The following is a 27,985-nucleotide window of genomic DNA, read 5'->3' as shown; positions in this document are numbered from 1 at the left end:
TAGTTGCTGGTTTGGAAGAGCCTCTGTTCGGACATGCTTTACTTCTTTAACCTCCTTGGGCTGATTACTACCATGATAAACGGAGATGGCCCGAGTCTGTGGCTTAATAATAGCTGGACGCTCTCTACGTGGAGCTGGAGCCTTCTCAGTGTGGTAGCGTTGAGCCATCTTTGATGAAAGCCATTGGGCTTCGGCCTTGACCTTCAACCACTCTGCAAGATCGTGCAAATTATATGGATTAAGACTGTCCGTGTTCAGTCTTCCCCTTAGTTGTAAGTGCTCTATGAATCCATCCCTGTAGTGTTTAGGGAGTTTACTAAGCAACCTGTCAACATGACCGGTGCAGGTAAGCTCTCTTCCTTGTGGTCCCTCTAAAGACATAAGCATATCCACCAGAAGATCAATGTTAAGAGCAAAGTTCTGGAATGCTTTTGAATCTCCAGCCTTGATATCTGGTAAGTTCATTAGAGCCGCAACTTCACTTTGTGCAAGCTGGTGAGGTTGGCCATATTGGCGCTGAAGGGCTGCCATGGCTGCTGTGTAAGGTGCAGGGTGATGACGGCATGCTTGGGCTATCAGCTTTGCTTCGTCAAGGACCAACTGCTCCATCAGCACGCGATACTTGTAATGTTCTGTGAGCTCAGTGTGGGGGTTCAGCAGATTATCAAGGGCTATTTTCAGATCTGTGAACTCTCTTTCACTGTCATTCACAAGTTTTGGTAGCGATGGGACTGGGACTGGTTGGAGTGGAGGTGCAGCAGGTACTGGCTGATATACTGGACGTGCGTGTGAGGCCAGATATGGCATAGTGGATGCAACTGGAGGAGGATGCCAGTTCTGCACTGATGACTGAATGGAGGGCTGCGGTGTGTAATATCCTGTGACCATGGGTGGTGGCTGATACGGGTGTGGCACATGTGTTGGTTGGCTATGTGCAGGGATCTGTAATTGGTAAACTGGTGGCACCAGAGTGTTTTGTATTGTCGTGGCTGTAGGTATCTTCAATGACGTGATGGTTTGCGGCAAAGATGATATAAGATTATAGGAAGCAGGAGAGGATATTGCACTGCATGCCACTGCTGTCAGTCTCGCATATGCAGCTGCTGGCATCTGAATAAAGGGTTGTGATGTAGGTGTGCTGTACACTATATGAGCTGTAGTCGGAGCTGTCTGCCACCATACAGACTGATGTGGTTCCCTGGGCACCCCAAGGCATGGAATGAGCGTCTCTGTATTCAGTAACGGGATGGCAGGAACTGCAGTAGCCTTTGGCCTGACAATGGGTGGTGAGTAAGCTTGAGCCTGTTCCATTCGCTCGGAAAATGGAGAAACAGTGCCACTACTTGATGACTCACACTCTAACTGGCTGTTATCTCGGTGCTGTGGTACTGGAGATGTGTAATAAGAAGAAGAAGGAGATCTACCAACATCTAGCTGCTCCACCAGGCTGCTGAGCCCCATATCTATACTTCCCCCACTGACTATGGCAGTACCTCGTCCATACTGCAGAGATGATAACTCGTGTCTTGTCGGCTGGACCCCAGTCGAGGCGGGCTCGGCCTGCCCACTGAAGGTCAACGGTGCCGCTGCATGATCCATCTTCAGCTGCTGATATGTCTCGTGAGGCCCAGTAACTGGCAGAAGGGATTTAGGCAAGGCTACCTCATAAGCTTGCAGATATGAAGGGATCTGACGCGCTCTGGCTTGCATTTGAGCAGGATGCGTGGTATCTGGAGAATAACATGTTCTCTGTGGCTCCATGTCACCGTAGTGGCTATAGCATCCGGCTTGAAGGACCAAATGTAAAGGACTCTATTTTGGGAAGTTAGGTGGAAGGCTAGTCCACTACGGAACCCCGGCAAGAAGTATGACAGGAGACAGAAGATTGTTAACTGTTTATCTCTTCAGGATGTGTCAATACACATGTCCAACATTATACAGCCATTAGCTATAACTGAGGTGGTAGAATGTGGTTTAGTATTCATGCACGCACATTTACCACTCGTAGAAGATGGCGGCAGAAACGAAACTAAGAGAAAACTGAAACCGCTCTGGCGGAATGCACGTCAGCGCGCTGTTCGTGCGTAACAGCGTAATACAAATTAAAGGGCTACCAATACCAAATGTATAAGGAATTTAGTACAATTTGCATAGGATTTGCGTCTGAAGTGGCGTACGGATGAAACATAGGATGTGCGTATGCACAGAAATATTTAGATTTATAAAACCGTGCGCACGCACATCCTACGCAGTTTTCCCTTAATAAATCACAATCAATTCTAAATGTAGCGCAGCTTTTGCGGCTTCATGTCACGCCCATAGTTGTCCATAAATAGTCCGTGAAACGCCCACAAGTTAATATTCATCGATTGAGAAATCATGGCAAACACAGAGAGGAAAACCAAGAAACGTAACTTCACTCAATGTGAAGTAGAAATTATCGTTGGCGAGGTAGAAAAGAGGAGTAAAATGTTGTTTGGAGGGCACAGTGTGGGCATTACTAATGCCAAAAAGGCACTTGAGTGGCAAAAGGTTGCAGACGCCGTTAATGCTGCAACCTCACAACCTCGGGCCGTGGCCGAAATAAAAAAAGAAATGGTCGGACATCAAAGTCGATGCAAAAAAGCGTCTAGCGCTCCATCTCCAGAGTGTGTCTGCCACGAGTAGGGGAAAGGGGACACCGGAGCTGACCCCTCTTGATGAGAGACTGGTGGCAATTATTGGGGAATCCCTATTAAGTGGAGTGGTGACTGAGGCGGAGGGGGGGGACACTGATGCGCCACATGCACATACTTTCACGTGTTTCTTCCATCTACCGATGGTGTCGCCATTTCTCATTTCACCCGTTTTTGTGCGTACGCCTGGGTCAGAGTTTGCGTGAAGGACCGCACATTTTTCCGTCAAGGTTGCTTTTTATAAACACCAATTATTGCATATTCTTTTGTGCGTACGCAACGTTTATAAATGAGGCCCTTGGTATGTTCTCCAAAGGTTGCCGGCTCTATATTACTCCTGTCAGTAATTCATCCAACTGGTCAGTGTCTTTATTTTAAGTCTTAAATCTCTCTGACTACTGTAATGTCAACCCACATTTCACAAAACAGTAAGGTAATAAAGCTGATACATGATAGCTGATAACTTTACTGAAGTTCATGTATTGTTTTTGTATATGTGTGTTCATTTGCATTCTTTTTCTTTGATTCTGTAAGACTTGGGAAATTAGAAAATGCCGGACAGTCTGGGTAAGGAGCGACACCAGACCCTGAGAAGACAGGATCTTGCTGGAAATTACCATTTGAACTCACCATCTGAGACAAAAGTCTCACCTCCGAATCATCCTAATCTACATTTCATTCCCTCATCCCTCACCCCCTTTCTCTCATGCTCAGATCACCTGAATTCACCCAAGAAAATATATAGTTTAATGTGAATGATTTTCATCGAGTATTGTACATTTTGGTATAATTTGAAATGTCTATAAAAAAAAAAATAAATAATTTGAAATGCGACTGGTACAAATGTCTCATTTCCAAATAAGTAAAACAAAAAGGTAATTAGGTTTTTAAGAGTTTAGGGATAACTGGCACACAAAGGAAGGTGATCTCCTGGCAAATGGTCTCACACGCCCAAAAGGTGTAACCTCTGAATGCAAATTTACATTGTTAGAAGATGTTTCCATGTGAAAGAGGTTCTGTCTATATAATGGAATGCAACGAGAAGATCAGGGCCTTTTTGTAACTCAAGTTGGCCCATGATGCTAAGAGTGACTCTTACTTAAGAGTAAACTCTGAGCATCATGTATCTTAATGTTGGGTCGGGGCCTTTCTGTATTTCAGATTAGCCCGTGAGGCTGTGAGTAAGACTCTCAGCTTCATGTATAATGTTGGGTTCGCATCTCTTCTCTTTATTCCAGAGAATTTGATGTTTTGTATCGATTATCTTTGAATTGATGATGAAATTGGCTTGATACATTTACCTGACATAATAAATTGTTACATTTGATTATTCTAACTGACATTATTTTCATTAAAGAGTTAAAAAGAATAGCCAAACATTCGCTTACATTTAATGATGCACAGATATCATTCAAACATTTTCATTTATGGAGTCAGATGAAATAACGAGAATATACATTTTCAAATGTATTGCATTTAATAAAAAAATACTTTGCCTCGAGAAAAGACAGTAACACGTAGAGACCTTCCGCACTGATCGGATGCCGGTTTTGGACCGATTGAGCACGAGCTTACAATTCCACAGATGATGTGTGCTGTTGTTCTTTGTTATTTGCCTTAAAAAATGTTTGTCTTGTTCCGTAAAGTTTGTTTGATAGCAGACTTTTTTCTGCTACCATTGCCAAGGAAAATTTGGATTATCTTAGTTCCATGCAATTTGAAGCTTTTCTTGGATCATTCCATGTTTTACAGATTGTGCTAAATCAGATTAGCACAGTTTGTTTTAAATGAATCTTGTTTATTTTAGTTCAGATGTTTTTAATCTGTACTTTAATCTGTTTCAGTAATCGATTTTTTTTAACCACGATTAACTATTCTCGATTAAGGCCTACTCTTGTCTTAATTTAAACCCTGTCCAGGAAACCACCCGTTTTTGTATAATGCACTATAAATGTATTCATAATGTATGTTATAATGCATTCTATTTTAATAAATAAATGTAATCAAAGTTAAAATGCATCTTAATATTTGCATATTTCCTTGATATATCTGAAATTGGTTGTTTGTCATGTATTATACTTTCTAAAGGTGTAACAATAAATAGATAAGCATTAATGTATTATAACTGTGCTTACAATTATTCATGAGACAATACGATGCATTGTAAGGTCCAACAAAGCGGCTATTTGCACCTAGTATAAATAAATACATTAAGATTAATTTTATACAGCTATTTCATTCTCTCCGGTCTAATACCATTGGAACTGGAAAACTCTGTTATGTCTAACTCATGTAACTCAAACCACATCAAGTAATTTTGTGGAAACTACACAGAGTTGGACCTCACCATAATCTTGAAGGCATTCTCCAAGGCACCAATTACAAGGCTTTCATGATGGATCTTCTTCTCCACGAAGAACCGTGTTGGAGGTGTGCAGGGGGAGCCAGGTGTACCAGTGGCCCCATGTAGGGATGCAGCCCGGTTGAGGGCCCGATGTGTGCATGGGGATGGCTGGTGGTTGGGTTCATCACCCAATACAGTTGGTGGAAGAGACGCCAGGTTAGATAGGACCTCCAGTACACCTTGGAGCTGCTCCACAATGTGTTGGTGTAGAAGTTTAGAAGCCATCACTGCTGCTCCTGAACCAGCATGACCATCAAACAGTGCCCAGTAATGGAAGATCAGACCTTCTTGAGAGTCTTGTGGACAAATACAAGCCTACATAACACAACACACACAGCAAACAGCAGTTGCTCAGTAATTTCCTTATGATATATTAAAGCAATAAGCCCCAATATTCCATGGTTTACAGTAATTCTAGAGTCGAATTGTATGAAATGCAAAGGATGCAAACCTATAGAATATTCCAAATTAAGGCGTGGCCATCGGACAATGAAATGCTCATTGGGTCAGCAGGGTCGCAAAAAGAATTGACCAACAAGTTTTATGGTCATGAAAAGGTAAATGAAAAGCAACAACAGATAATATGTCCTCTGCTTGATTCACTCTCTTGAACTACCGTGAAAATAGTCTCATCTCACATCACCATATTCATCATCAGCCGGACGTGTTCGGTGTTCCATTAGCATACCTGCTTCTTGCCAGCTTTAGAAGGCTGGCCTGGCAGATATCTTTGGTGTTTATGTGTTGATGTATGGATTGTTGGATAGATTTTCTACCCTGATTTTAAGCCTCAGATTTTTGCATATAAAACAAGTATTAAAATATCAGTTACTTTAAGTATTAAAATAAATCCTTGCCTGCTTTATTTAATCAAAATGTATAAATTCCATGTTACTTAGAACAATGGTGTGAATTTGAACGTTTATAATCACTGTCTTGATTTATAAAGCTGTTTCAGTTCTCTTTTGTGCCTGATTATGTTCCTTTTGTCTTTAGGTTGGTTGTGATGTCTTTTGAGTGTTTCCTGTTCGGTCAATAAATTGGTGGTTGTGAACATTGATCCTCACTCCATTTTCCTTGCCTCAACCACATCAGGACACTTGGAGGATGCTACTTAGAGGAACAGTACTGTGTTGCAGCCAGTGGGTGGGTCAAAGAGGCGATAATGTGGCGTTGATCTTTGTCTGCGCAGTCAGTTTTGTGCTGCTCTTATTTATCTCAATTATGTTAATAAACCCTGACGTAGAAAATTATATGATATACTGGTGTGGAAGGTGTGGTTTAGGAAAAGACATTAGCATAGCTATTTCAGGAATTTTTTGCATCTGTTATTTTTAATGTGTTAAAATATAGATATGTGTGATTTTCCCCAACCCTATTAATAATAAAAAATAGGCTCTTTTGAAAAAACATTGTTGTTCAATAGATATTCAGTGTACCTGGTACAGTAAACAATCACTTACATCATTTTCCCACATTCCCATGCCAACACTATTGGGAAGGGACGACCTCCTTCTACTTGTAGATGTCTTTCTGGGTGTCAAGGATCCTATGGGTTTCTTCTTAACCAGTAGAACCTCACAGCATGCCTGGTCCTCATTCAGAGCACTTTTACCTGCATTTATTACTCTGAAAAACAAACACCAAAACAGATAGATGTAGTGTCACTTTCATTTTAATGTTAAATAGGGTAATGTTTAAAAATAGACAATCACAAATTAGTTAAAAAACAGCAACAAAAGTGCCATACTAAATATAAAATTTCCATGAAATTACAAAACGATAGTGTGTGCAGATAGGAAGACGTGGACACAGAAGATGAATATTCAATATTCAGAGAATCCGAGGATGGGGCGACGCTGGTGAGACAGAGGACAGAGGCGAACCAGAAGGGAAGAAAGAGCCCGCTCTAGCCGTAGGGGATAAGAGACAGAGCGCAGCGGAGGGCCTAGGTGTCCGTGGCATAGACAGAGCCACGACAGACCAACGGATAGCCGATGGGAAGAGGGAACCCGGTGGAGACACTTGGACGAGGAGCCGAAGGTGGGAGGAGCCAGGGCGGAGCCAACAGGTGGAACGAGACCTGGCAGGGCATTTCCAGGGTATGTAGCAGGACAGCAAATTTCCAGCAGCGGCAGGGCTGGAGGACTGTCTGAGCTCTGGGGAGTGACATGAGACTGGATATGACGATGGTGACTAGGGTAACTTCCACACACATCAAAGAAATGAGCACATCACAGCCCATTTTGATAATTTTGCGGTCTTTAAACAGCGATGAAGGTTCAAATAACGGTAAGATAACAGTTTGATAACTAAACTTAAAGTCTGAGTTGAGTTTATTTTAAAATGCTGTGAGTCGCTTCATTTAAACAAGCAAAATGTTTTTTAAAGTTTTTGGAAGTACACTGTAAAAAAAACTGTAAAGTTGCCAGAACTTTATCGTAAAAAATACGGTAGAAATACTTCAGGTTTTATGGCATTGAACAGTTTATGATTAAAAAAAAAACCTGCCAGTTGTGGTTGCCTGTAATTTAAAAATATTGTATTACAAACCAATTTGTCATAAAAGTTATTATTGAGAATTACCAGAGGTTTAGACGTTGATGTTTAATTGAAAATAATAAAGTTTGAAGTCACCATTATGGAGATGAGTGTTTGCTTTAGTTGGGCTCTTGACCCTTGCCTTTCTAACTTTAGAATTTCTCGGACTGCTTTAACTGCATATTTGTAAAACGTACTCGGTTACTAATGTAACCTCGGTTCTCTCTAGAAGAGGGAACGAGTATTGCGTAAGTAGCTTACGCATCGGGAAAGTCTTCTTTCTTCGAGATCTGAAGCCAAAAAATTATCCTTAATTTTGTATTCATTGTCAACGCAGTGCAGCAGCCGACAGACCTAGGCAGGCTGTATAAGCGTGCTCATTGGCTGCTCGGCTGCAACTGCTTAAGCCTATCGGTGAGCGCTCTGAACGCGGCAACCAATGAGGGCGCTTCGCGCCCTCCACACCCTTCTAACCGTCAGAATGGGCGTGGCCAGCGTGTATATATTCAGCGCTCACAGACTAAAATTCTGGTTTTCGCAGTCTGAAGCGCAAAAGCTCGTGGCGCGACACGGCAGGTTACGCAATACTCGTTCCCTCTTCTAGAGAGAACCGAGGTTACATTAGTAACCGAGTACGTTCTCTTACGAGAGGTTCTCTCGTATTGCGTAAGTAGCTTACGCATCGGGAACCCTTTGTCAACGCCGTGTGCGCCGAGCATCCAGCCCATGAATCCCAGGGGAACTGGGGAAAACACTCTGCTGGGAAATGTGGCCGGTCGGAGAGACGGGCCAGCGTAGTACATGCACTTCATGCAGCATATGAAATAGAGCGGCGCGGCCGGTCTATAAACATAACAGTACAAACAGTAGGGCCGGCGGAGCGAGCCCATACAGTACATAAGCACTCATAAGGGTAGGAGAAAACGACATAGTCGGTCTCACATTAAGAGAAAAATTCCCGCGCGGCAGAGAATAATGCGGGCGGCCAGCAGCGCGGGCCAGCACCGATAACAGTGCGTAACGGGAAATAGGAAACAGGAAACAATTCCTGGATCTGACACCGCCCTGTCGGTTCACATAGGATACCACTGAGCGCGTTCTCGACCGCTATCATCTCCAAACAGTTTATGTGGAGGCATTTTCCCGGTCTGACCATAGGCCAAAAGCCGGTTTGCCCTCGAACAGAGCGCCCCAGCCTGAGGTGGAAGCGTCCGTCGAGATAATTTTGCGGTGTGAGATAGCTCCCATTGTCACTCCCCGCTGGTACCAGTCGGCCGCTAACCAGGGCTTCAGAGCTGAAACGCAGCTCTGAGTCACTCTGATGCGAATACCGCCGGAAACCCATGCTCTGTGAGGCACTCGGGCATTCAGCCAGCATTGTAGCGGGCGCATTCGTAAAAGACCCAGCCGAAGCACTGCTGCGGCTGAGGCCATACAACCCAGTAGCCTCTGAAATGTTTTGAGAGGTACGGTGCTGCCCGGCCGGAGGGACGCGGCCAGGCGTCGAATGCAGCGCGCGCGCTGTGTCGACAGGCGGGCCGTCATCGCTACAGTGTCCAGATCCAAACCCAGAAAAGAGGTTGATTGACTGGGCACGAGCGAGCTCTTGGTCCAGTTGACCGTAAGCCCCAGGCTGTCCAGATGGCTTAAAAGCACTGTTCTGTGGGCGATGAGTTCGGCCTCTGACTGTGCTAGGATCAGCCAATCGTCCAAGTAGTTCAAAATTCGCATTCCCCGACCCCTCAGGGGAGCGAGAGCCGTGTCCATGCACTTCGTGAATGTGCGGGGTGCCAAAGACAGGCCGAACGGCAGGACGGTGTACTGATATACCTGACCGTCGAAGGCGAATCTCAAGAATGGCCTGTGACGGGGTATTATCTGGATCTGAAAGTATGCGTCTTTTAGATCGAGAGATATAAACCAGTCCCTCGGGCGAATTTGCGCGAGGATTTGTCTGGTTGTGAGCATTTTGAACGGTCTTTTCATAAGAGCCTTGTTCAAACGTCTCAGATCTAGAATTGGTCTGAGAGCTCCGTCCTTCTTGGGAACGAGGAAATAACGGCTGTAAAAGCCCGACTCGCTCATGGAAGGGGAAACCGGTTCTATTGCCCTTTTGCACAGAAGTGTGGCTATTTCTGCTCGAAGTAGATGTGCTACTTCCCCATTCACTCTGGTCTCGACACGCGCTTGAAAGCGCGGAGGGCGGCGAGCGAACTGTAGAGTATAGCCTCGTTTTACTGTGCTCAGCACCCATTCTGACGCGCCTGGAATAGCTTCCCACGCTCTCGGCAGGGGCAGAATAGCCTCCGGGCTCTGATCGCCGCTGATCGCGGGCTCGAGAGCTCGAAACGGAGGGGCGGGCGTGACGCGCGCGCTCTTGGTGCTTGGATACGGCGGGTCGCTCACAGCGGTGACTGGCCGTTTTACACACAGCGTCCCGGTGGCTTTTGACGGGGAACATACAGTGTGAAGCACGACGCTCGAAGGCGGCGTCGGGGGCGAAGTAAGAGAGCGGATGTGTGAGCGCGTGGAAGCGGGCACAGCATCCGTGTTTATAACCTGACCGGTTGTGAGGGGTTGTGTAACAGAGCGGGCAGTGAGTAGGTGTGGGCACAGCGGGGTGGACACGTGACCTACTTTTAACACTCGAGCGGCTTGTGCCAGCTTTATGCGAGTGGACTCTGTGAGAGACACGGGGTTTACAGTGCTTGTGTGCAGAGGTGAACACAGATAAGTGGGCACATTTACTGCATTTGAAACACTTACAGCGCGAGGCGCGCGACCAGGCATAATACTCTCTTTGAGATTTCTCTGGGTCGCCGTGAAAACGGCGGTTGTGTGCAGGCGAGAGGGTGAGTTCACCGGCTCGTTGGCTGCGAAATGAGTGTCTGCAGTAACCGTGGCAACGGGGACTGACAGAGCTTGAAGCTTTGACGACGGTCCGGCCGCGGCGGGACCCAATCGTCGCTTCTCTCCTCGGGCTAGGAGGATTTTGGAGGCTCAGGCTTCACCGCGATCCTCTGCCGGGGTCCCCGGGGAGGCGGCGGTCTAGCGCGGCTGGTCGAGCGAGAACGAGGGCGGCCGCCCTGTCGTCGCTGCGAGGACGGAGGTCGAGCTGGACGCTGGGCAGAGCTTTGTGCAGGCTGGTCAGAAGGACGGCGTGCAGCAGGCCTGGAGCGTCGAGGCAGAAACAAATTCATTGCCTCTGTAGTCTTTTTCACCTCCGAAAAGCGGTCGACGATCCCGCTAACCGCTGGGCCGAACAGGCCGGTGGGGGAGAGGGGGGCGTTGAGAAACACCGCGCGCTCAGACTCCCTCATGTCCACGAGCGTGAGCCAGAGATGCCTTTCTGTAACTGACAGAGGCCATGCACCTTCCAATGGCCTGGGCAGCGGATTTCGTGGCGCGAAGGGAAAGGTCCGTAGCGCTCCTCAAATCCGTGAGGGAAGCAGGCTCCGAGCGCTTCTCGTCCAGATCACGGAGGAGGTTAGCCTGGAGGATCTGCAGTACTGCCATAGAGTGGAGTGCTGATGCGGCCTGCCCCGCGGCGGCGAAAGCGCGGCCGACGAGGGCTGAAGTGGTCCTGCATGCTTTGGACGGGAGGGCAGCCTTTGAGCGCCAACGAGAGGGCGGGCAAAGGTGCGCTGCGACCGCCTCCTCCACAGGGGGGATGGAATTATACCCCTTCTCAGCGGCGCCGTCAACCTGTGAGAGCGTCGATGAGGCGTGTGAAGACACTCTCGCGGAAAATGGAGCATTCCACGATTTAGAGAGCTCGCTGTGAAGCTCAGGCAGGAAGGGTGCTTTTCTGGACGCCGGCTGTCGGCGGCGTTGGTGAAGGAAGCAGCCGTCGAGTCTGTTCGGGGCTGGCTCTTCCGGGGAAGACCAGTCAAGGCCCAGCTGTTCGACAGCTCGCGTGAGGAGGCGTAAGAGTTCCGCGTCCTCGCCCGCTCGAGATCGGCCTGAATCCTGGACTGACGAGGAGGCAGTGGACCATTCCTCGCTGTCAGAGGCCAGGAGAGAACAGCTGTCCGCGGCGCGTTCACCAAACACATCCGCCTCATCCCCTGAAGCGGCGGAGGCGCGGGCGAGGGCCGGCGGCTGCGCGGCCGTGAGGGGGGGCGGGGAAGGCGAGGGAGAAACTCGAGGGAGAGACTCCGGCGAGCTTCTGTGCGCCTGGTTGGTCTCCGGCGGTCGCTGTGAGCGGCGCTTCTTCTTGCGCGGCCCAGCAGGGACGGGCGTGGAGACATGTTGGTCGAAAACTTCAAGCCGAGCCCGCAGGGTCGACATTGAAAGTTCCTCGCACTCGGGGCAGCCGCCCGTGGAGAGTTCGGTGGCGGTGTGATCGCGGCCCAGGCAGAGAGCGCAGATGGGATGGCGGTCTCCGTTGCTGAGCGGGGCGTGGCACGTGCCGCAAGAAAAACGGGGCATTTTTAGAAAAACGCCCCGTGCTCTTTTAGAGGAGAGGGTGTGTTGCAGTAGGCGAACACACAGCAGTGAAAAGGATATGACGCCGGATAGCGTAGCAGGATAGCAGGCACGGAAGGCTGAAGGCGGCGAAGGCGGCCGGCTTCTTCAGGCGCTGTCCTAGGCTTGCTGGTCGCTGGTTTCAACGGCGGCGGCTTCTCCAGATCCAGCGATGCGAAGTGCTTCGCTGAAGACAAGAAAATCAGAATTTTAGCCTGTGAGCGCTGAATATATACACGCTGGCCACGCCCATTCTGACGGTTAGAAGGTTGCCGCGTTCAGAGCGCTCACCGATAGGCTTAAGCAGTTGCAGCCGAGCAGCCAATGAGCACGCTTATACAGCCTGCCTAGGTCTGTCGGCTGCTGCACTGCGTTGACAATGAATACAAAATTAAGGATAATTTTTTGGCTTCAGATCTCGAAGAAAGAAGACTTTCCCGATGCGTAAGCTACTTACGCAATACGAGAGAACCTCTCGTAAGAGAACCATCTTTTATGGCATGAAAATCAGAGAGAAACTGTGATGTGCTGTTAGCTGTTTATTGATGATGACATAATCGTCATAGCGGCCTGATTCACTGATCTCATTAAGAGTCTTATCTTTCCTTGTACGAAGTATGTTAAATACTAATATATATCATGTTTTTGAGTATAATAGCTCTGTGAGACTACCACATAGGAGCCAGCAGTAACAAACAGATAATCTGAAGAACTTTAAAAACACATGGTGTACAAACAGGTTTAGAACTGCCATATAAGTTAGACCAACACAGACATCAAGAATCAGCATATGAATCTCAACAACGGTGAGAATCAACAAAATAATCAGATAAAACTCTGAACTTCACAAAACAAGCTACTAAAAAGTTGCAACAAAAACAACAACAAAAATAAAAGCAGACAATAATAATAAAAGAAAATACGGAATGCTAGCAATTCAGCATAATGTATTCATGCTGCAATGCATGCTGGGAGATATTAATGAGTTTTGAATGATGGATCCCATCATGCACTGTACTTTTATCATCACCGTTGTTGAGATTCATATGCTGATGTCTTAATGTCTGTGTGTATCTGAAAAATACAGTAAATCAAACATGATGTAAAATTAATGACCCATATAATCAAAGATAAGGCCCTATATGAGCTCAGTGAATCAGGCCACTACATGATGATTAATACATAAACAACATCACCTGATTTATTTTCTCTCTGATTTTCTTGCCATAACCAACCTGTTTTATCAACAGAAATTCAGTAGCCAGAGAAAAACTAATTTTAGAAAGTCAAGGGTAAAGTGCCCAACTAAAGAAAACACTGATCACCATGGTACCTTCAAATTAAACAATCAACATCTAAACCTCTGTTAATTCTCAAACAGAACTGTAGATGTATGAAATAAATAAAGTCAATCTGGTTAGTAATAAGTGAAGATTGTAATGCTGTTTGTGGAGTTGTTTAATCCTCCTCTGATGAGATCTTGAGAGATTTAATGTTTTTTATCTTCAGTTGATCTAAGGCTGTGGCCAAAGTCAGTTGTAGTTCTTGTGTTTCTGCTCATCGCTTCTCTTTTTTCTGTTCTTGTTGTTTCTCTATATTGACATTGCCAGAATTCCCTGCGTGACACTTCACATTCGATGTTATATCATTTAAGTAATTATGTTTCTTCTTAGTTTTTGTTATCAGTTATGTACATTTGGGGTTTATATTGTTTAATGAATGTGTATGGCATTATTTGGAGTCATGTGTCACCATGATGGTGTTTTGTATTCATGTGTATGACACTGAGCACCTTCTTTATATTAACGTGCCTCAGCTTGTAGAAAACTAATGGTGGTTAGCTCTGAATGACCATGTGGATTAATGTTTTACCGCCTTTATTATTATGGAGGTAATCAGTATATTACAAAGGTATAAAGCAGATTTGAATACTTTAGTGCAATTGAATGATAACGTTTATTGGTTAATGAAATATAAGGGTTGTCCCATGAAAACTAAAAGGTTACAACTGTATTTTTTATTGTAAAGTACTGGGAACCACAGCTGATGTTTTTTTTTACCACACATTTAAGTACTGGTTTATTTTTTGCTGTAAATTTAAGTCCAAAGTAAGGTTGCTACTATATATATTTTTTATGGTAAAATACTGGCAACCAAGCTGACGTTTTTTTACTGTAAATTTCACCGGGTTTTTTTTTACATTGTGTTTTACATCGTAAATTTAAGTCGCGTAAAACATAAAAGATTGCCACCATATTCATTTTGAACGAATCTTTAATATGACTCGGGACTACCGAGTTGTCTCAGAGAGTGATTCGTTCATTTTGTGTTGACCGCGCATGCGTATTACGCAATATTTGGGTTCTGAATCAACGGGTCCGAGTCTTTTGTTCTTCCTGTCAGTCCCATAGAGGCTATGCTGTCAGTACCGGAAAGAGAAAAGATTAGTTGATCTCTCGAGTCTTCGGGTTTGAGTCCTTTGTTCTTTTGTCACGTGACTTGTCACCATATTGAATACTAATTCACAACCTTTTTACAAACAAGCGCATAGTTATTTTTTTATTTTATTTTTACTTTAACAGTTACGTGATGCGTTTCTGTTCTCAAATGTATATAAGCTATATTTGTGAATTTCTGTCATTAAGATTATTTTCTATAACATTGAATGTGATATTTAAGAGTTGGTTAATGCAAAGCTTTATTCGTATGATAGGGGAAACGAGACTTGTTTACACAGTGGATTATAATTTTCAGTTAATATCATAGACATATACAAATATGGGAAATATATTGACTATTCAAGTCTAACTTCACAAATTCAAGTCAATTAGACTATTACTAATTTTGAATCCACTGTAATTTATTTTTCTCTATTGAGTTGTTATATGATTTTTTTTGTCATTGTGTTATTAATGAATAAAAATCTGTTTATTTTAGTGATTTTTTAGTCACCTAAAGTTTAAAACCTACACCTTTGTAACATAGATTATTATGTCATGTCATTTTTCGCCACTAGATGGCGCTGTTTGCCATAGGTTTAGTTAAACTTCTCTTGGAAAAACTTTATTTGTTATGCTTCATAGCTACAATCATGCAAAGCTCAACAGCCATTTTCCAGTTCTGCGCAGCAGAGAGATCGCGTTCTCTTTTCTTCCGATTCCAGTTTGTTGTGTAAAGTCCAGAGAAGCTTTGCTTGTAAGTTTATTGAATATAATTGTTATTCTATATACTTTGTGTCTGTACCATATTAAAATGTATATATTAGACGCACGTTAGTGGTGACGCAGGCATTATGCGGACATTTCAGGAGATCGCCATGTGATCACTTAACATCTAGTGTAATTTTCCGATATTAATGTAAACATTGTGTAAAGAGTTTTTGTATATTGTTTCTTTATATTAAAATAAGCATTTTTGTATTTCTTTTTCAGTTTCACAAAGTAATGTAACAGTGAGAAAAATAACATGATAACACTCAAGTAAAGAAGAAAATTGGTCATTGAAGCCTCTTCATCACGTTACAATGTTTAGCTATCTGTATATGCATGCCCAACGCACACGCATGCAGAGGACAGTAGTGAAAAAGCATCACGACGGGCAGAATACAACACTTCTGAGAAGGACAGCTATCCAGTTATTCCACCCATCACAACTAACTCAAGATGGATGTTAAAGAGAAAGCTGAAGAGCAACAGCTGACCACATCACATGTCTCACTCAGTCAACTGGAAACCAGATCGGTGATATCTGCATCTTCCAAGAGCTCAAGATCGTCCACTGCGAGTATGGCGGCAACCACGGCATGAGCTAAAGCGGAAGCAGTGAGAGCGCGTACAAACTTTGTGGAAAGAGAGGCTGAGGTACTGCTAGAAAGAGCTAGACTGGAATCTGAACTGTTATCACTACAGCATAAAAAGGAGTTTGCAGCGGCAGCAGCAGAGGCTGAGTTTCTTGAAGCGGCTGCAGCAGAGATCGAGTCAGGAGAAATTAATACGGCGACTGACATCACAGCGTTTCCAAAGGAAACTATTGAAAAGCGTACAAAGGACTATGTGGACAGTCTTTCTGGATCAAGTTCATCGTCTCCCTCATGTTAAAGCAGAGTCAGACTCCCGTGATCACGAACAGTTCATGATCTCGCTTGCGCTGCCCACCACGGCTGTCACGAGCAATGCCACACAGAACGTTGGAACACTAAACTACATTTCAACTCCTAAGCCATTCATAGTAAGCCAACTTAGAATGCCCACCACCCAGTTATCATTTCCCCTGCACACTCCTGTCAACCTGCCATATATATCATTCTCTCATAACAAAGCCTATGGACAAATTCCGGTTTCAGAAAAAGTGAACCAACCTCAAACTTCCTTCCTCAGCGGTTCAACGCAACAGCCACCCTCCACAGATCATGCAGGTATGAGTGAAATAGCCAGATACCTGGTGCGTCGTGAGCTTGTGAACTCAGGGCTTAGTAAGTTTGACGATCGACCGGAAAACTACTTGGCCTGGAAGTCATCATTTATGAATGCTCTAGAAGGACTATCGCTCACCCCTAGCGAGGAGCTTGATCTTCTGTCAAGGTGGCTAGGACCACAGTCTTCAGAACAAGTCAAAAGAGTGAGAGCTGTTCATGTTGCTGATCCAGCAGCCGGTTGTAGAATGGCATGGTGCCGTCTAGAAGAAAGCTTTGGGAGTGCTGAAATAATTGAGAAAACACTCTTTGATAAGCTGGATTGTTTTCCTAAAATCAGCAATAGAGAACCCCAAAAGTTAAGAGAACTTGCAGATCTGCTCAAAGAAGTGGAGTCGGCAAAGCTTGGAGGCTACTTACCCGGGCTCTCTTTCCTGGACACAGCGAGGGGCGTGGCACCTATTGTCAACAAACTTCCTCATAACCTCCAAGAAAAATGGATGTCCCAAGGGTCCCAATACAAGCTTCAGTTCCAGGTACCATTTCCTCCATTCACATTTTTCACAGACTTTGTATGTAAGGAAGCCTACATGCGCAACGATCCAAGTTTTGCATTCTATTCATCTCCAACTGCCCCTGTAAAGCCTGAAAACTCAGTAAGAAGAGGCGGACCACTGAAAAGCTTCATCTCTACTCACAAAACTGAGATTGTACAAACAACCAGCTCTTCTGATTCGCCGAATAGTAAGCCTGATATAAACAGACAATGCCCCATTCACAAAAAAACCCATCCCTTAAAACGGTGCAGAACCTTTAGAGCTAAGAGCATTGAGGAACGGAAAATGTTTTTGAAGGAGCATAATATCTGCTTCAGATGTTGTTCTTCGAATGACCATGTGGCCAAAGACTGTGAAATTGTCATACAGTGCACAGAGTGTGGTAGTAACAAACATGTCACAGCCCTTCATCCTGGACCACCTCCATGGACACTGAAAGCACCCAGCACAGAGCATGGCGGGGAGAGAGAAAGTGCAAACCCTAACATTAACTCTAAATGCACCGAGGTCTGCGGGGAAACTAATGATTCACGGTCCTGTTCAAAAATCTGTCTTATCAAAGTTCACCCTAAGGGAGAGCCAGACAAATCACTGAACGTCTATGCTATTCTTGACGATCAAAGTAATCAATCACTTGCTAGAGCAGAGTTTTTCGACTTCTTCAATCTCAAGAGCACAGAATTTCCCTACACTCTGCGCACATGCGCCGGAGTCACAGAAATGTCTGGGAGGCGGGCTGTGGACTTCATCGCACGTCCTTTAGATGGCAGTCTTTCAGTCCCACTCCCTACGCTCATTGAGTGCAACTACATGCCCGAAGACAGGTCAGAGATACCCACTCCTGAAGCAGCAAAACACCACTCACATCTCAAATCTATTGCTCATCTCATCCCTCCTCTAGATCCAAATGCTCAAATACTTCTCCTTCTTGGACGTGATATCCTTCAAGTCCACAAGGTAAGAGAGCAACGTAATGGGCCACAAAATGCTCCCTATGCTCAAAGACTGGACCTAGGCTGGGTTGTGGTTGGTGAGGTGTGTCTTGGTGCTGCTCACAAGCCTTCAACTGTTAATGTTTACCACACGAACATTCTAGAAGACGGGCGTCCATCTTACTTTAGTCCGTGTCCCAATAAACTCTACCTCAAGGAGAAGTTAACTGCACAGCCAAGTGTTAAAGCCTCTCTCCTTCACCAATTTTCTCCCAGCTCAATAGCCACCTCAGTCTTTGAAAGAACGGAAGATGATGAAAAAATAGCCCCTTCAATTGAGGATAGGCAGTTCATTCAGTTAATGGACAAAGAAATGTTCATGGATGACACTAACAGCTGGGTAGCACCCCTTCCTTTTCGTGCACTTAGACAACGGCTTCCAAACAACCGAGAGCAAGCCCTGAGCCGTTTCAACTCTCTCTGTCGCACACTACGTAAGAAACCTGAGATGAGAGAGCACTTCGTAGAGTTTATGCAGAAGGTCTTTGATAACAATCATGCCGAGCCAGCTCCTTCTGTGAACCCTGGGGAGGAGTGCTGGTACTTACCTTCCTTTGGTGTGTATCATCCACGCAAGCCTGGTCAAATTCGTGTAGTGTTCGACTCCAGCGCCCAGTTCCATGGCGTGTCTTTGAACGATGTGCTGTTAACAGGCCCAGATTTAAACAACAGTCTGCTAGGAGTCCTACTACGATTTAGGCACGAGCCAATAGCCATCACTGCGGACATTGAGCAAATGTTCCACAGTTTCATCGTCAGAGAGGATCATAGGAACTTTCTCCGCTTTCTGTGGTTCAAGAACAACGACATCTCTCAAAGCATGGTAGAATACCGCATGAAAGTCCACGTCTTCGGCAATAGCCCCTCCCCAGCTGTTGCCATTTATGGCCTCAGACGTGCTGCCATGTATGGTGAATTAGAGTTCGGTGCAGATGCAAGACGTTTTGTTGAAAGAGACTTCTATGTTGATGACGGACTAAAGTCACTTCCTTCCATCAACGAAGCTATCAGTTTGCTTAAGGCTACCAAAGATATGCTCGCTATCTCTAACTTAAGACTCCACAAAATAGCATCCAACAGCCCAGCTGTGATGCATGCATTCTCTCCAGCCGACTATGCCAAAGACTTAAAACATTTGAATCTAGACACTGATTCACCCCCTTTGCAGCGCAGTCTTGGCTTGAGTTGGGACCTTCAGAAGGATACATTTACGTTCCACGTCAACCTCAGTGACAAGCCATTCACACGCAGAGGAGTCCTGGCAACTGTGAACAGCTTGTTTGACCCTCTCGGCATGGTGGCGCCAATCACAATCCAAGGGAAACTGCTACTTCGTGAACTTTCGAATGGGAAGTCAGACTGGGATGCCCCCCTCGCAGCCGAAAAGAAAACTGAATGGAACCTTTGGAAGGACTCGTTGCAAGACTTAGAGCAACTAAACATTTCCCGAACTTACACTCTAATGTCCATTTCCCACTCAGTAAAAAAGGAGATTCACGTCTTCTCAGACGCATCCGTTCAGAGCATATCTGCTGTCGCATATTTGAAGGTAACGGATCACGATGGGATGTGTCAAGTTGGATTCATTATGGGTAAAGCCAAGCTAGCCCCACAGACTGGACATACGATTCCCAGACTTGAACTGTGTGCGGCCGTCCTTGCAGTCGAAATAGCTGAACAAATCATCCAGGAGCTAAACATCAAACCAGACACCCTACTGTTCTACACAGACAGCAAAGTTGTATTGGGGTATATCTGCAACGAGACCCGACGCTTTTACGTGTACGTCAGTAACAGAGTTCAAAGAATTAGAAAATTCAGTCACCCAGAACAGTGGCTTTACATTCCAACCTCACAAAACCCTGCAGATGTTGCTACTAGACCAGTTCCTGCATGCCGTCTGACTGAAACAAACTGGCTCACCGGTCCTTCATTTCTGCAGCATCCTGCAACCACCCCGGTGAAAGAAGCTCCTTACAATCTTATTGACCCAGATACAGACGTGGAAGTGCGAGCACATGTCACCACATGCTTAAACCCTGATTCTGATCTTGGTTCTCACCGCTTTGAAAGATTTTCATCTTGGAGATCCTTAAGAAGAGCCGTAGCTTCTCTTATACACATCGCTCAGTCTTTCAGAAACAAAGAAAAGATGTGTTGCGGCTGGCACCACTGCAAAAGTTCGTACATGCCCGAGTTACTGACTCGAGCTGAAAGGGTCATCATCAGGAGTGCACAACGAGAAGCTTATAAAGAAGAAATCACTTGTCTGGAAAATGAGAGAGATGTTTTCAAGCAGAGTTCCCTTAAGAGGCTTAACCCTGTCCTGGAGGATGGACTTCTAAGAATTGGAGGCAGACTGGAACATTCCACACTCCTCAGCAGTGAGAAACACCCTCTCATCATACCTGGCCATAGTTACATAGCAACCCTCCTAATAAATCATCACCATGAGAAAGTAAATCATCAAGGTCGAATCTTCACAGAAGGAGAAATCCGGACTGGAGGATTCTGGATAGTTGGAGCAAAAAGACACATCAACAGTATCCTCCGCAAGTGCGTCATTTGCCGCAAACAGAGAGGTAAAACAGCTGAACAAAAAATGGCAGACCTCCCTCCTGACCGCATCAGCACAGAACCACCCTTTACTAATGTCGGCTTGGACGTGTTCGGCCCTTGGAATGTATCAGCACGCCGTACCCGTGGAGGTCAGGCCTACAGTAAAAGATGGGCAGTAATCTTCACGTTTATCCGTGCGAGCCATTCATATCGAACTGATAGAGTCAATGGACACATCAAGTTTCATTAACGCGCTTCGCCGCTTCTTCGCCATGCGAGGCCCGGCTAAGATTATACGATCCGACTGTGGCACTAATTTCCAAGGAGCCTGCAGAGAGCTGAATATGCTTGTGGTCTCGACTAAAGATTCAAGCGTGACCAAATACCTCAGTGAAGAAGGTTGCAAATGGATCTTTAATCCACCTCATTCATCTCACATGGGAGGAGCATGGGAGAGGATGATCGGACTTTCCAGACGGATCTTAGACTTCATGCTTCCTCAAATCAGCTCCTCGCATCTGACTCACGAAATGCTGTCAACTCTAATGGCCGAAGTGTGTGCTATTATCAATGCAAGACCCCTCGTATCCATTTCAACTGACCCTGAGTCACCTCTTCTCCTCACTCCAGCAATGATCCTCACCAAAAAGGTGTGTACCCCGTACGGACCTCCAGGACCCTTTGAAGGTACCGACCTATATCGGAAACAGTGGAAAAGAGTGCAATATCTCGCCAGCATATTCTGGGAAAGGTGGAGGCGAGAATACCTTGCATCCCTTCAGTCTCGCAAGAAATGGCAAGACAACAAGCCTAATATCAAAGAAGGAGACCTGGTCCTCATGAAAGATGATCAGGTGAAAAGGAATGAATGGCCAATGGCTTTGGTCACCAAAGCTATTTCTGGCACAGATAGCAGAGTCAGAAAACTGGAGCTGAAAGTCACTAAGAGTGGTACTGCTAAGACATTCTTAAGACCTATTACAGAGGTTGTTTTGCTTATGTGTTAAGTTACCCTGTGTATATGTATTCACTGGTTGAGAATTCAAGAATGGCATTATGCTTAATACCAGACGGGGAGTATTATGTCATGTCTAACATTAATCATTTTTCGCCACTAGATGGCGCTGTTTGCCATAGGTTTAGTTAAACTTCTCTTGGAAAAACTTTATTTGTTATGCTTCATAGCTACAATCATGCAAAGCTCAACAGCCATTTTCCAGTTCTGCGCAGCAGAGAGATCGCGTTCTCTTTTCTTCCGATTCCAGTTTGTTGTGTAAAGTCCAGAGAAGCTTTGCTTGTAAGTTTATTGAATATAATTGTTATTCTATATACTTTGTGTCTGTACCATATTAAAATGTATATATTAGACGCACGTTAGTGGTGACGCAGGCATTATGCGGACATTTCAGGAGATCGCCATGTGATCACTTAACATCTAGTGTAATTTTACGATATTAATGTAAACATTGTGTAAAGAGTTTTTGTATATTGTTTCTTTATATTTAAATAAGCATTTTTGTATTTCTTTTTCAGTTTCACAAAGTAATGTAACAGTGAGAGAAATAACATGATAACACTCAAGTAAAGAAGAAAATTGACATCCTCTGAGTGGTCATTGAAGCCTCTTCATCACGTTACAATGTTTAGCTAACTGTATATGCATGCCCAACGCACACGCATGCAGAGGACAGAATATAGATTATAGACCTATATATATATATATATATATATATATATATATATATATATATATATATATATATATATATATATATATATATATATATATATATATATATATACATATATACATATATATGTATGTATATATATATATATAACAATGTGTGTTATTATTATAATATATTATAATAACAGCAACAAGAACAATAATAATAATAATAATAATAATAATAAAACAGATGCACAAGAAACATTTAGAAAAGAGACAGACAGGGGCAATAATAAGCTGCAACTTTTATTTTTCAGATAATGTTTATTGCACATATTTTGTATTTTAATTCCTAAATATAAAACAATATATATTCAGACGCAGTCAATACTACGAATCTATGTTGTATTTGATGCGAGATATCAGCGGACACGTGACAAAAGAAAGAATGACTCAAACCCGAAGACTCGAAAAAATGAACTAATCATTTCTGTTTCTGCATAGTGCTATGGGTTTGTGGCTTGAAGAACGAACGACTCGAACCCGAAGACTCGAAACTAATCTTTTCTCTTTCAGGTACTGACAGCATAGCCTCTATGGGACTGACAGGAAGAACGAAAGACTCGGACCCGGCCGAACCTGAACTCGAGACTCGAAAGATGAACTAATCTTTTCTCTTTCCGGTACTGACAGCATAGCCTCTATAGGACTGACAGGAAGAACGAAAGACTCGGACCCGAACCCGAACTCGAGACTCAAAAGATGAACTAATCGTTTCTGTTTCCGGCCCTGCTGTATCACACATGGCACGGCCCAGCAGACAGATCAGAGTCGGACACTGACGAGTCGACAACTAATGTCTCGAGACACGAGAGGAGGAGAACAAACGTGATACATATGAAGTTGCAAAGGAAAGAACGTCCGGGATCAGGAGTTGAGGTGAACTAATATAGACTGAAATAGCATGAACTTAAGACCCAACAACTAATCAATTAATAAAACATTTCGGTTTCTTATAATTTGGCTTTGGGTGTATTACCCTATAGTTTATTTTTATTCCTTTTACAAATGTAATCAACATTTTCGTAAGTACTAGATGACATCATGGCATGTCTAGTAGATGTCTAGTAGATGTGTTGGAATATTTAACATGCTATTTTAATTATATTATGCTGAAATGAACGAAATGACTCGAAAAAAGATTCGTTCTTTTGCTGAATGAGACTCAAAGATCCGAGTCAGTAAAATGATCCGAACTTCCCACTACTAGAACTTATTTCATTTGAGACCACTAAAAAACTACTGAACATAAAACAATTTCCACTGGACCACAAATACACAGTCACTGCCTTTTAAACAAGCAACATGCAGAATGTTATCAATGTCTACAGATCTTCTCCCGGACTGAAGCACAGGCTCTACTCTTCAGCACAATGGTGACCCAGAAAAATAAATTTTACAGTAAACTACTGGCGACAGTATATACCAGTTTTATAACTTACAGTTTATTACTGTTAAAATACATTTTGTGGGTGTGTCTTTTTTTCTTACACCAGCCCAACCCTTTCAACCCCACAGGAAAATCCACACTACAAAGAGTAAAAAGTTACATTGACGCAGTGCTGCAGTGAGATAATTAAGTGAATATATAACTGCCATACATATTATTTCTGTTATTTAACATGTTTTTGTTATATTTGTTTAATCCATTCATGAATATTGAGTGTCGATGTTAACTAGGAACTAAAGTACATTTTGCGTTGTACTCTGACACTTTTAAAAGGTGCAACAGGAAAAACACATATTTGGTCAGAAATTATTCTCCGTGTGTGGATTAAAGTTACACGTGTTTTGAGTGAAGAAGTAAAGAAGATGTTTTTCATTTTTTTGTTTTTTGAACCGGGTATTTTCAAGTGAACTCATTTCCCTCTTGGTTGTGTGCAGCCAGCGAGGTATGTGTATTACGTTTGTATTTCCCGAGTGTATTTGTATTTACCTCTTTATAGTGTATGTGAACGTGATTATCTTTACATTGTCATACTGTAGTGACGGTGGATTTCATTGATGGTGAATGTGATGGCGGACAAAAGGATGACAAGAGCAATAAATCCATCAGTAACCAGAACCGTAACCGTGGTGTCGTTTATTTCCTGGAGGGAGTGATAGAATATGTAAGTGATTGTTGAGCATTAGTGATGAACACCTGCTGTTAACAAGCAGATTCACTGAAGGAAAGTGGAACACAAGAACAGAAAATAGAGAAACACAATAACTACAACTGACTTCCAGCCATTACGCATTATTACACTTATTATTAACCAGTATGACTTTATTTCTGTCATTCATCTACAGAAAATGTTTGTTTTGAAGTTACCATTATCAGTGTTTGCTTTAGTTGAGTTCTGGACTCTTGACTTAATAACATTAGTTTCTCTCTTGCTGCTTAAACTGTGTTTTTGCAGATAACAAATGTGCATACACACATGGTTAGTGAATGATTGCAGTTATATTGATTTTGATGCCAAAACCATCATTTAGCCTGTTCATTCACTAATCTCATTCAGAGTTTAATCATGTAGCAAAAGTGTTACATTAGCACCACTGTTAAACTACAGCAATGAGTTACAATAATGAATTTTTTAAACACATCATGCACAACCAAAGAAACAGAGCTACACAGTATTGTAGAAACACAGAGATATAAAAAATTAGCACATGAATCTCAACAATGGTGGCAATAATTTTTTTTATTCATGCAGCAGTGCATGCTGGGAGTTTTATACTATCCTGGAACCCAGCATGCATTGCGACATGAAACTTTTTATTGTCACCGTTGTTGAGATTCATATGCTGATTGTTGGTGTCTGAGTGTGTCTAAGTTAAGCAGGAATTCAAAATGTTTTAATGCACTCAATGATTTCAATATCCTTCAGAATAACTGCTAATTTACAACAGATTTCATGTTGTAGATTAACAGATATATGATAAATATTAAATACCCATAAATTCAAAACATATATACAGGTTATGATCAGAGAATCAGACATGTCTAGGATGATTATGGTATCATTTCAACAGCCTAAAACATCTGATCAACTTCCTCTTGGCTTTTTCTTGCCATAACAAATGTGTTTTATAAACTCAGAGTTAAAGCAGCCAGAGAAAAACTAACATTATAAAGTCAAGGGTCAAGAGACCAAAGCAAATACTGATCTCCATCATGGTGACTACAAACTTTATTATTTTCAATAAAATATCACCAACTAAATATCTGTTAATTCTCAACAAGAACTTTTGCACATGTGCGAAAGAAATAATGTTAAACTGGTTTCACACTCGGTGGCTGGAAGTCAGTCTCAATTCACTCACTTCTTTTCATTCACTCTGTCAAGTGGACTATATTAGTGAACTAATGTAGGGAATAGTGATTGAGGATAAACATGGGTGTGATTGGGAAAACAGCCTCTGAGTGTCTTTTGTGAGTTAATTTACAGTATATTCTGTAGGCTGTTTTTGTTTTCTACGGTATATTACTGTTTTAATGGAAAATGATATTGTCAGAATTTGGCCTTTTTTACAGCAAGGGTTAACAGTGTATAAAAGACTGTAAAAAAACTGTTCAGAAGATGGCCAGAGGGAGCAATATCAGCTCTGGAGGACTGTTTTGACTGCACCAATGGGTACTTGTTCAAAGAAGCTGCTACATCTGACGGTGTGATAGATATTGAAGAATATGCTTCGTCTGTTACATGTTACATCAACAAATGTGTTAATGATGTTGCTCCCTCCAGAAAAATAATGCTACCCCCAAACCAGAAACCTTGGTTTAATGCAGAGTTCTGCTCCCTCCTCAAACTACGAGATGCTGCTTTCAGGCAAGGTGACAAAGGAGCATTGAAGGAAGCAAGGAACAACCTCCCTGCTGGAATAAAAAGAGCCAAGGCCACATACTCCCACGGGATCCAGGAACACCTGGAGACTAATGACCCCCAGCAGATATGGAAAGGGCTAAAAGAACTTACTGACTACAAGATCAAAAACTACAACAATGCTTCTGTTAATGATCCCTTTTTCCCTCATGCATTGAACAATCTTTTTTGCTCGTTTTGAGGAATCCAACAGCACCACAGTCACGAAAATAATCTCACTAGCGGACGACCGTGTGCTGTCCCTCACAACAACTGAGGTAAAAAGGACTCTACAGAGAGTGAACCAATGCAAGGCTACGGGCCAAGATGGATTCCAGGACAGGTGCTTACAGACATCTTTAACATCTCGCTAGCACAGTCTGTGGTTCCAGCATGCCTCAAAACTTCCATCATCAATCCTGTACCAAAACAAATCACCAATAACCTGTGGCACTCACGTCAATCACCATGAAGTGCTTCGAACGACTGGTCATGACTTACATCAAGACCATCATCCTACCTACACTTGACCCCTAACAGTTTGCTTACAGACACAACCACTCTACTGCAGATGCCATATCATATGTCATCAACCTGGCTCTTTCACATCTGGAACACAAGAACACGTATATCAGAAAAAATTTCATCGATTTCAGTTCAGCATTTAAAGGAGAACTCCGGTCAATTTTAACATTGAGCTAATTTTTTTGTAAATTTGGAGTGCTGTCAATACAGAGAACACCGACAAAAATCGGTGTTGCCTACACCGTGTTATCCTCTTTTTAAAATTTGCACCCTGTTGACTTCAATGGGGCAAGTTTTAAACCTGCTTTTAGCCTCTTAACATCCTTGATATGTCATTACAAGTGCACAGCTAATGTGAGTGATTCCTTCAGAGTGATCACGGGTGAATCTGTCTGCAGTAGATGTGAAAGATATTAATAAATATGATGTTATTTCAGCCAGCGCACATACCTGTATTTTCTTCCTGTTTTCGGTCGAAGTCCATAGTAATCGATTGTCGAGTTCACGCGCATGATCATAGGTAACTAAACCTATGCGTGTGAACTCGACAATCGATTACTATTTACTATCGATTACTAAGTTAGTAAAGATCCACGAGAATATATCACACTCTCTTACTCTGAACAACGGAGCTCCTCAAGGCTGTGTTCTCAGCCCATTACTGTTCACACTACTCACCCATGACTGTATATATCAAGATCACTGATGATACAACAGTGGTGGGACTAATCTCACGTAACAACAAGACAGCATACAGAGAGGGTGACAGAGAAGGGAAACAGAGGAGGTCTCTCAACTCGAGAGACCTTGAGCTGTGGTGCACAAACAACAATCTGTACCTTAATGTCAGCAAGACAAAAAAAGCATTTGTAGACTTCAGGAAATCTCCTGCGATTTACCCTCCACTGCACATTAACGGAGCGGTGGTGGAAATAGAAGCTTCAAGTGCCTGGGGGTTTACATAACTAATGATTTCTCCTGGAACCAGAACATCACTTCTTTGGTGAAGAAGGCCCAACAACGTCTACACTTCCTGAGAAGGCTTAAAAAAATTGGAATGAGTAAGATCATCATGAGGAATTTTTACAGATGTGTAGTGGAGAGCATCATGACCAATAACATCACAGTCTGATTTGGCAGCTGTTCTGCCGCTGACAAGAGGGCGCAACAGAGGGTGATAAAGTCTGCACAGAACATCATTGTGTCCAGACTTCCATCTATAGAGGAAATATACAAAGTCCTGTGCATTAAGAGAGCAACCACAATTGTGAAGG

The 27,985-nt window shown here is 43.4% G+C and overlaps 1 protein-coding gene across 3 annotated transcripts in view; it reads right to left on the bottom strand.

Annotated features, from left to right (window-relative positions):
• The window catches only part of LOC308689812 (protein phosphatase 1H-like), a 94,798-nt gene that overhangs the window by 64,829 nt on the left and 1,984 nt on the right, over positions 1–27,985 (bottom strand). For 2 of the 3 annotated variants that reach the window (XM_081363830.1, XM_081363829.1), the window contains exons 2-3: positions 6,543–6,708; positions 5,023–5,394 (exon numbers count right to left, since the gene is read on the bottom strand). In XM_081363830.1, the coding sequence (XP_081219956.1) occupies positions 5,023–5,394; positions 6,543–6,708 (538 nt within the window). The remainder of the gene's footprint in view (positions 1–5,022; positions 5,395–6,542; positions 6,709–27,985) is intronic. The other variant, XM_081363831.1, reaches the window with a different exon arrangement.

Source organism: Scardinius erythrophthalmus (genome assembly GCF_964197995.2).
Source record: "Scardinius erythrophthalmus genome assembly, chromosome: 4".
NCBI classification, from domain to species: Eukaryota; Metazoa; Chordata; class Actinopteri; order Cypriniformes; family Leuciscidae; genus Scardinius; species Scardinius erythrophthalmus.
This window is presented reverse-complemented; position numbering and strand designations above follow the sequence as displayed.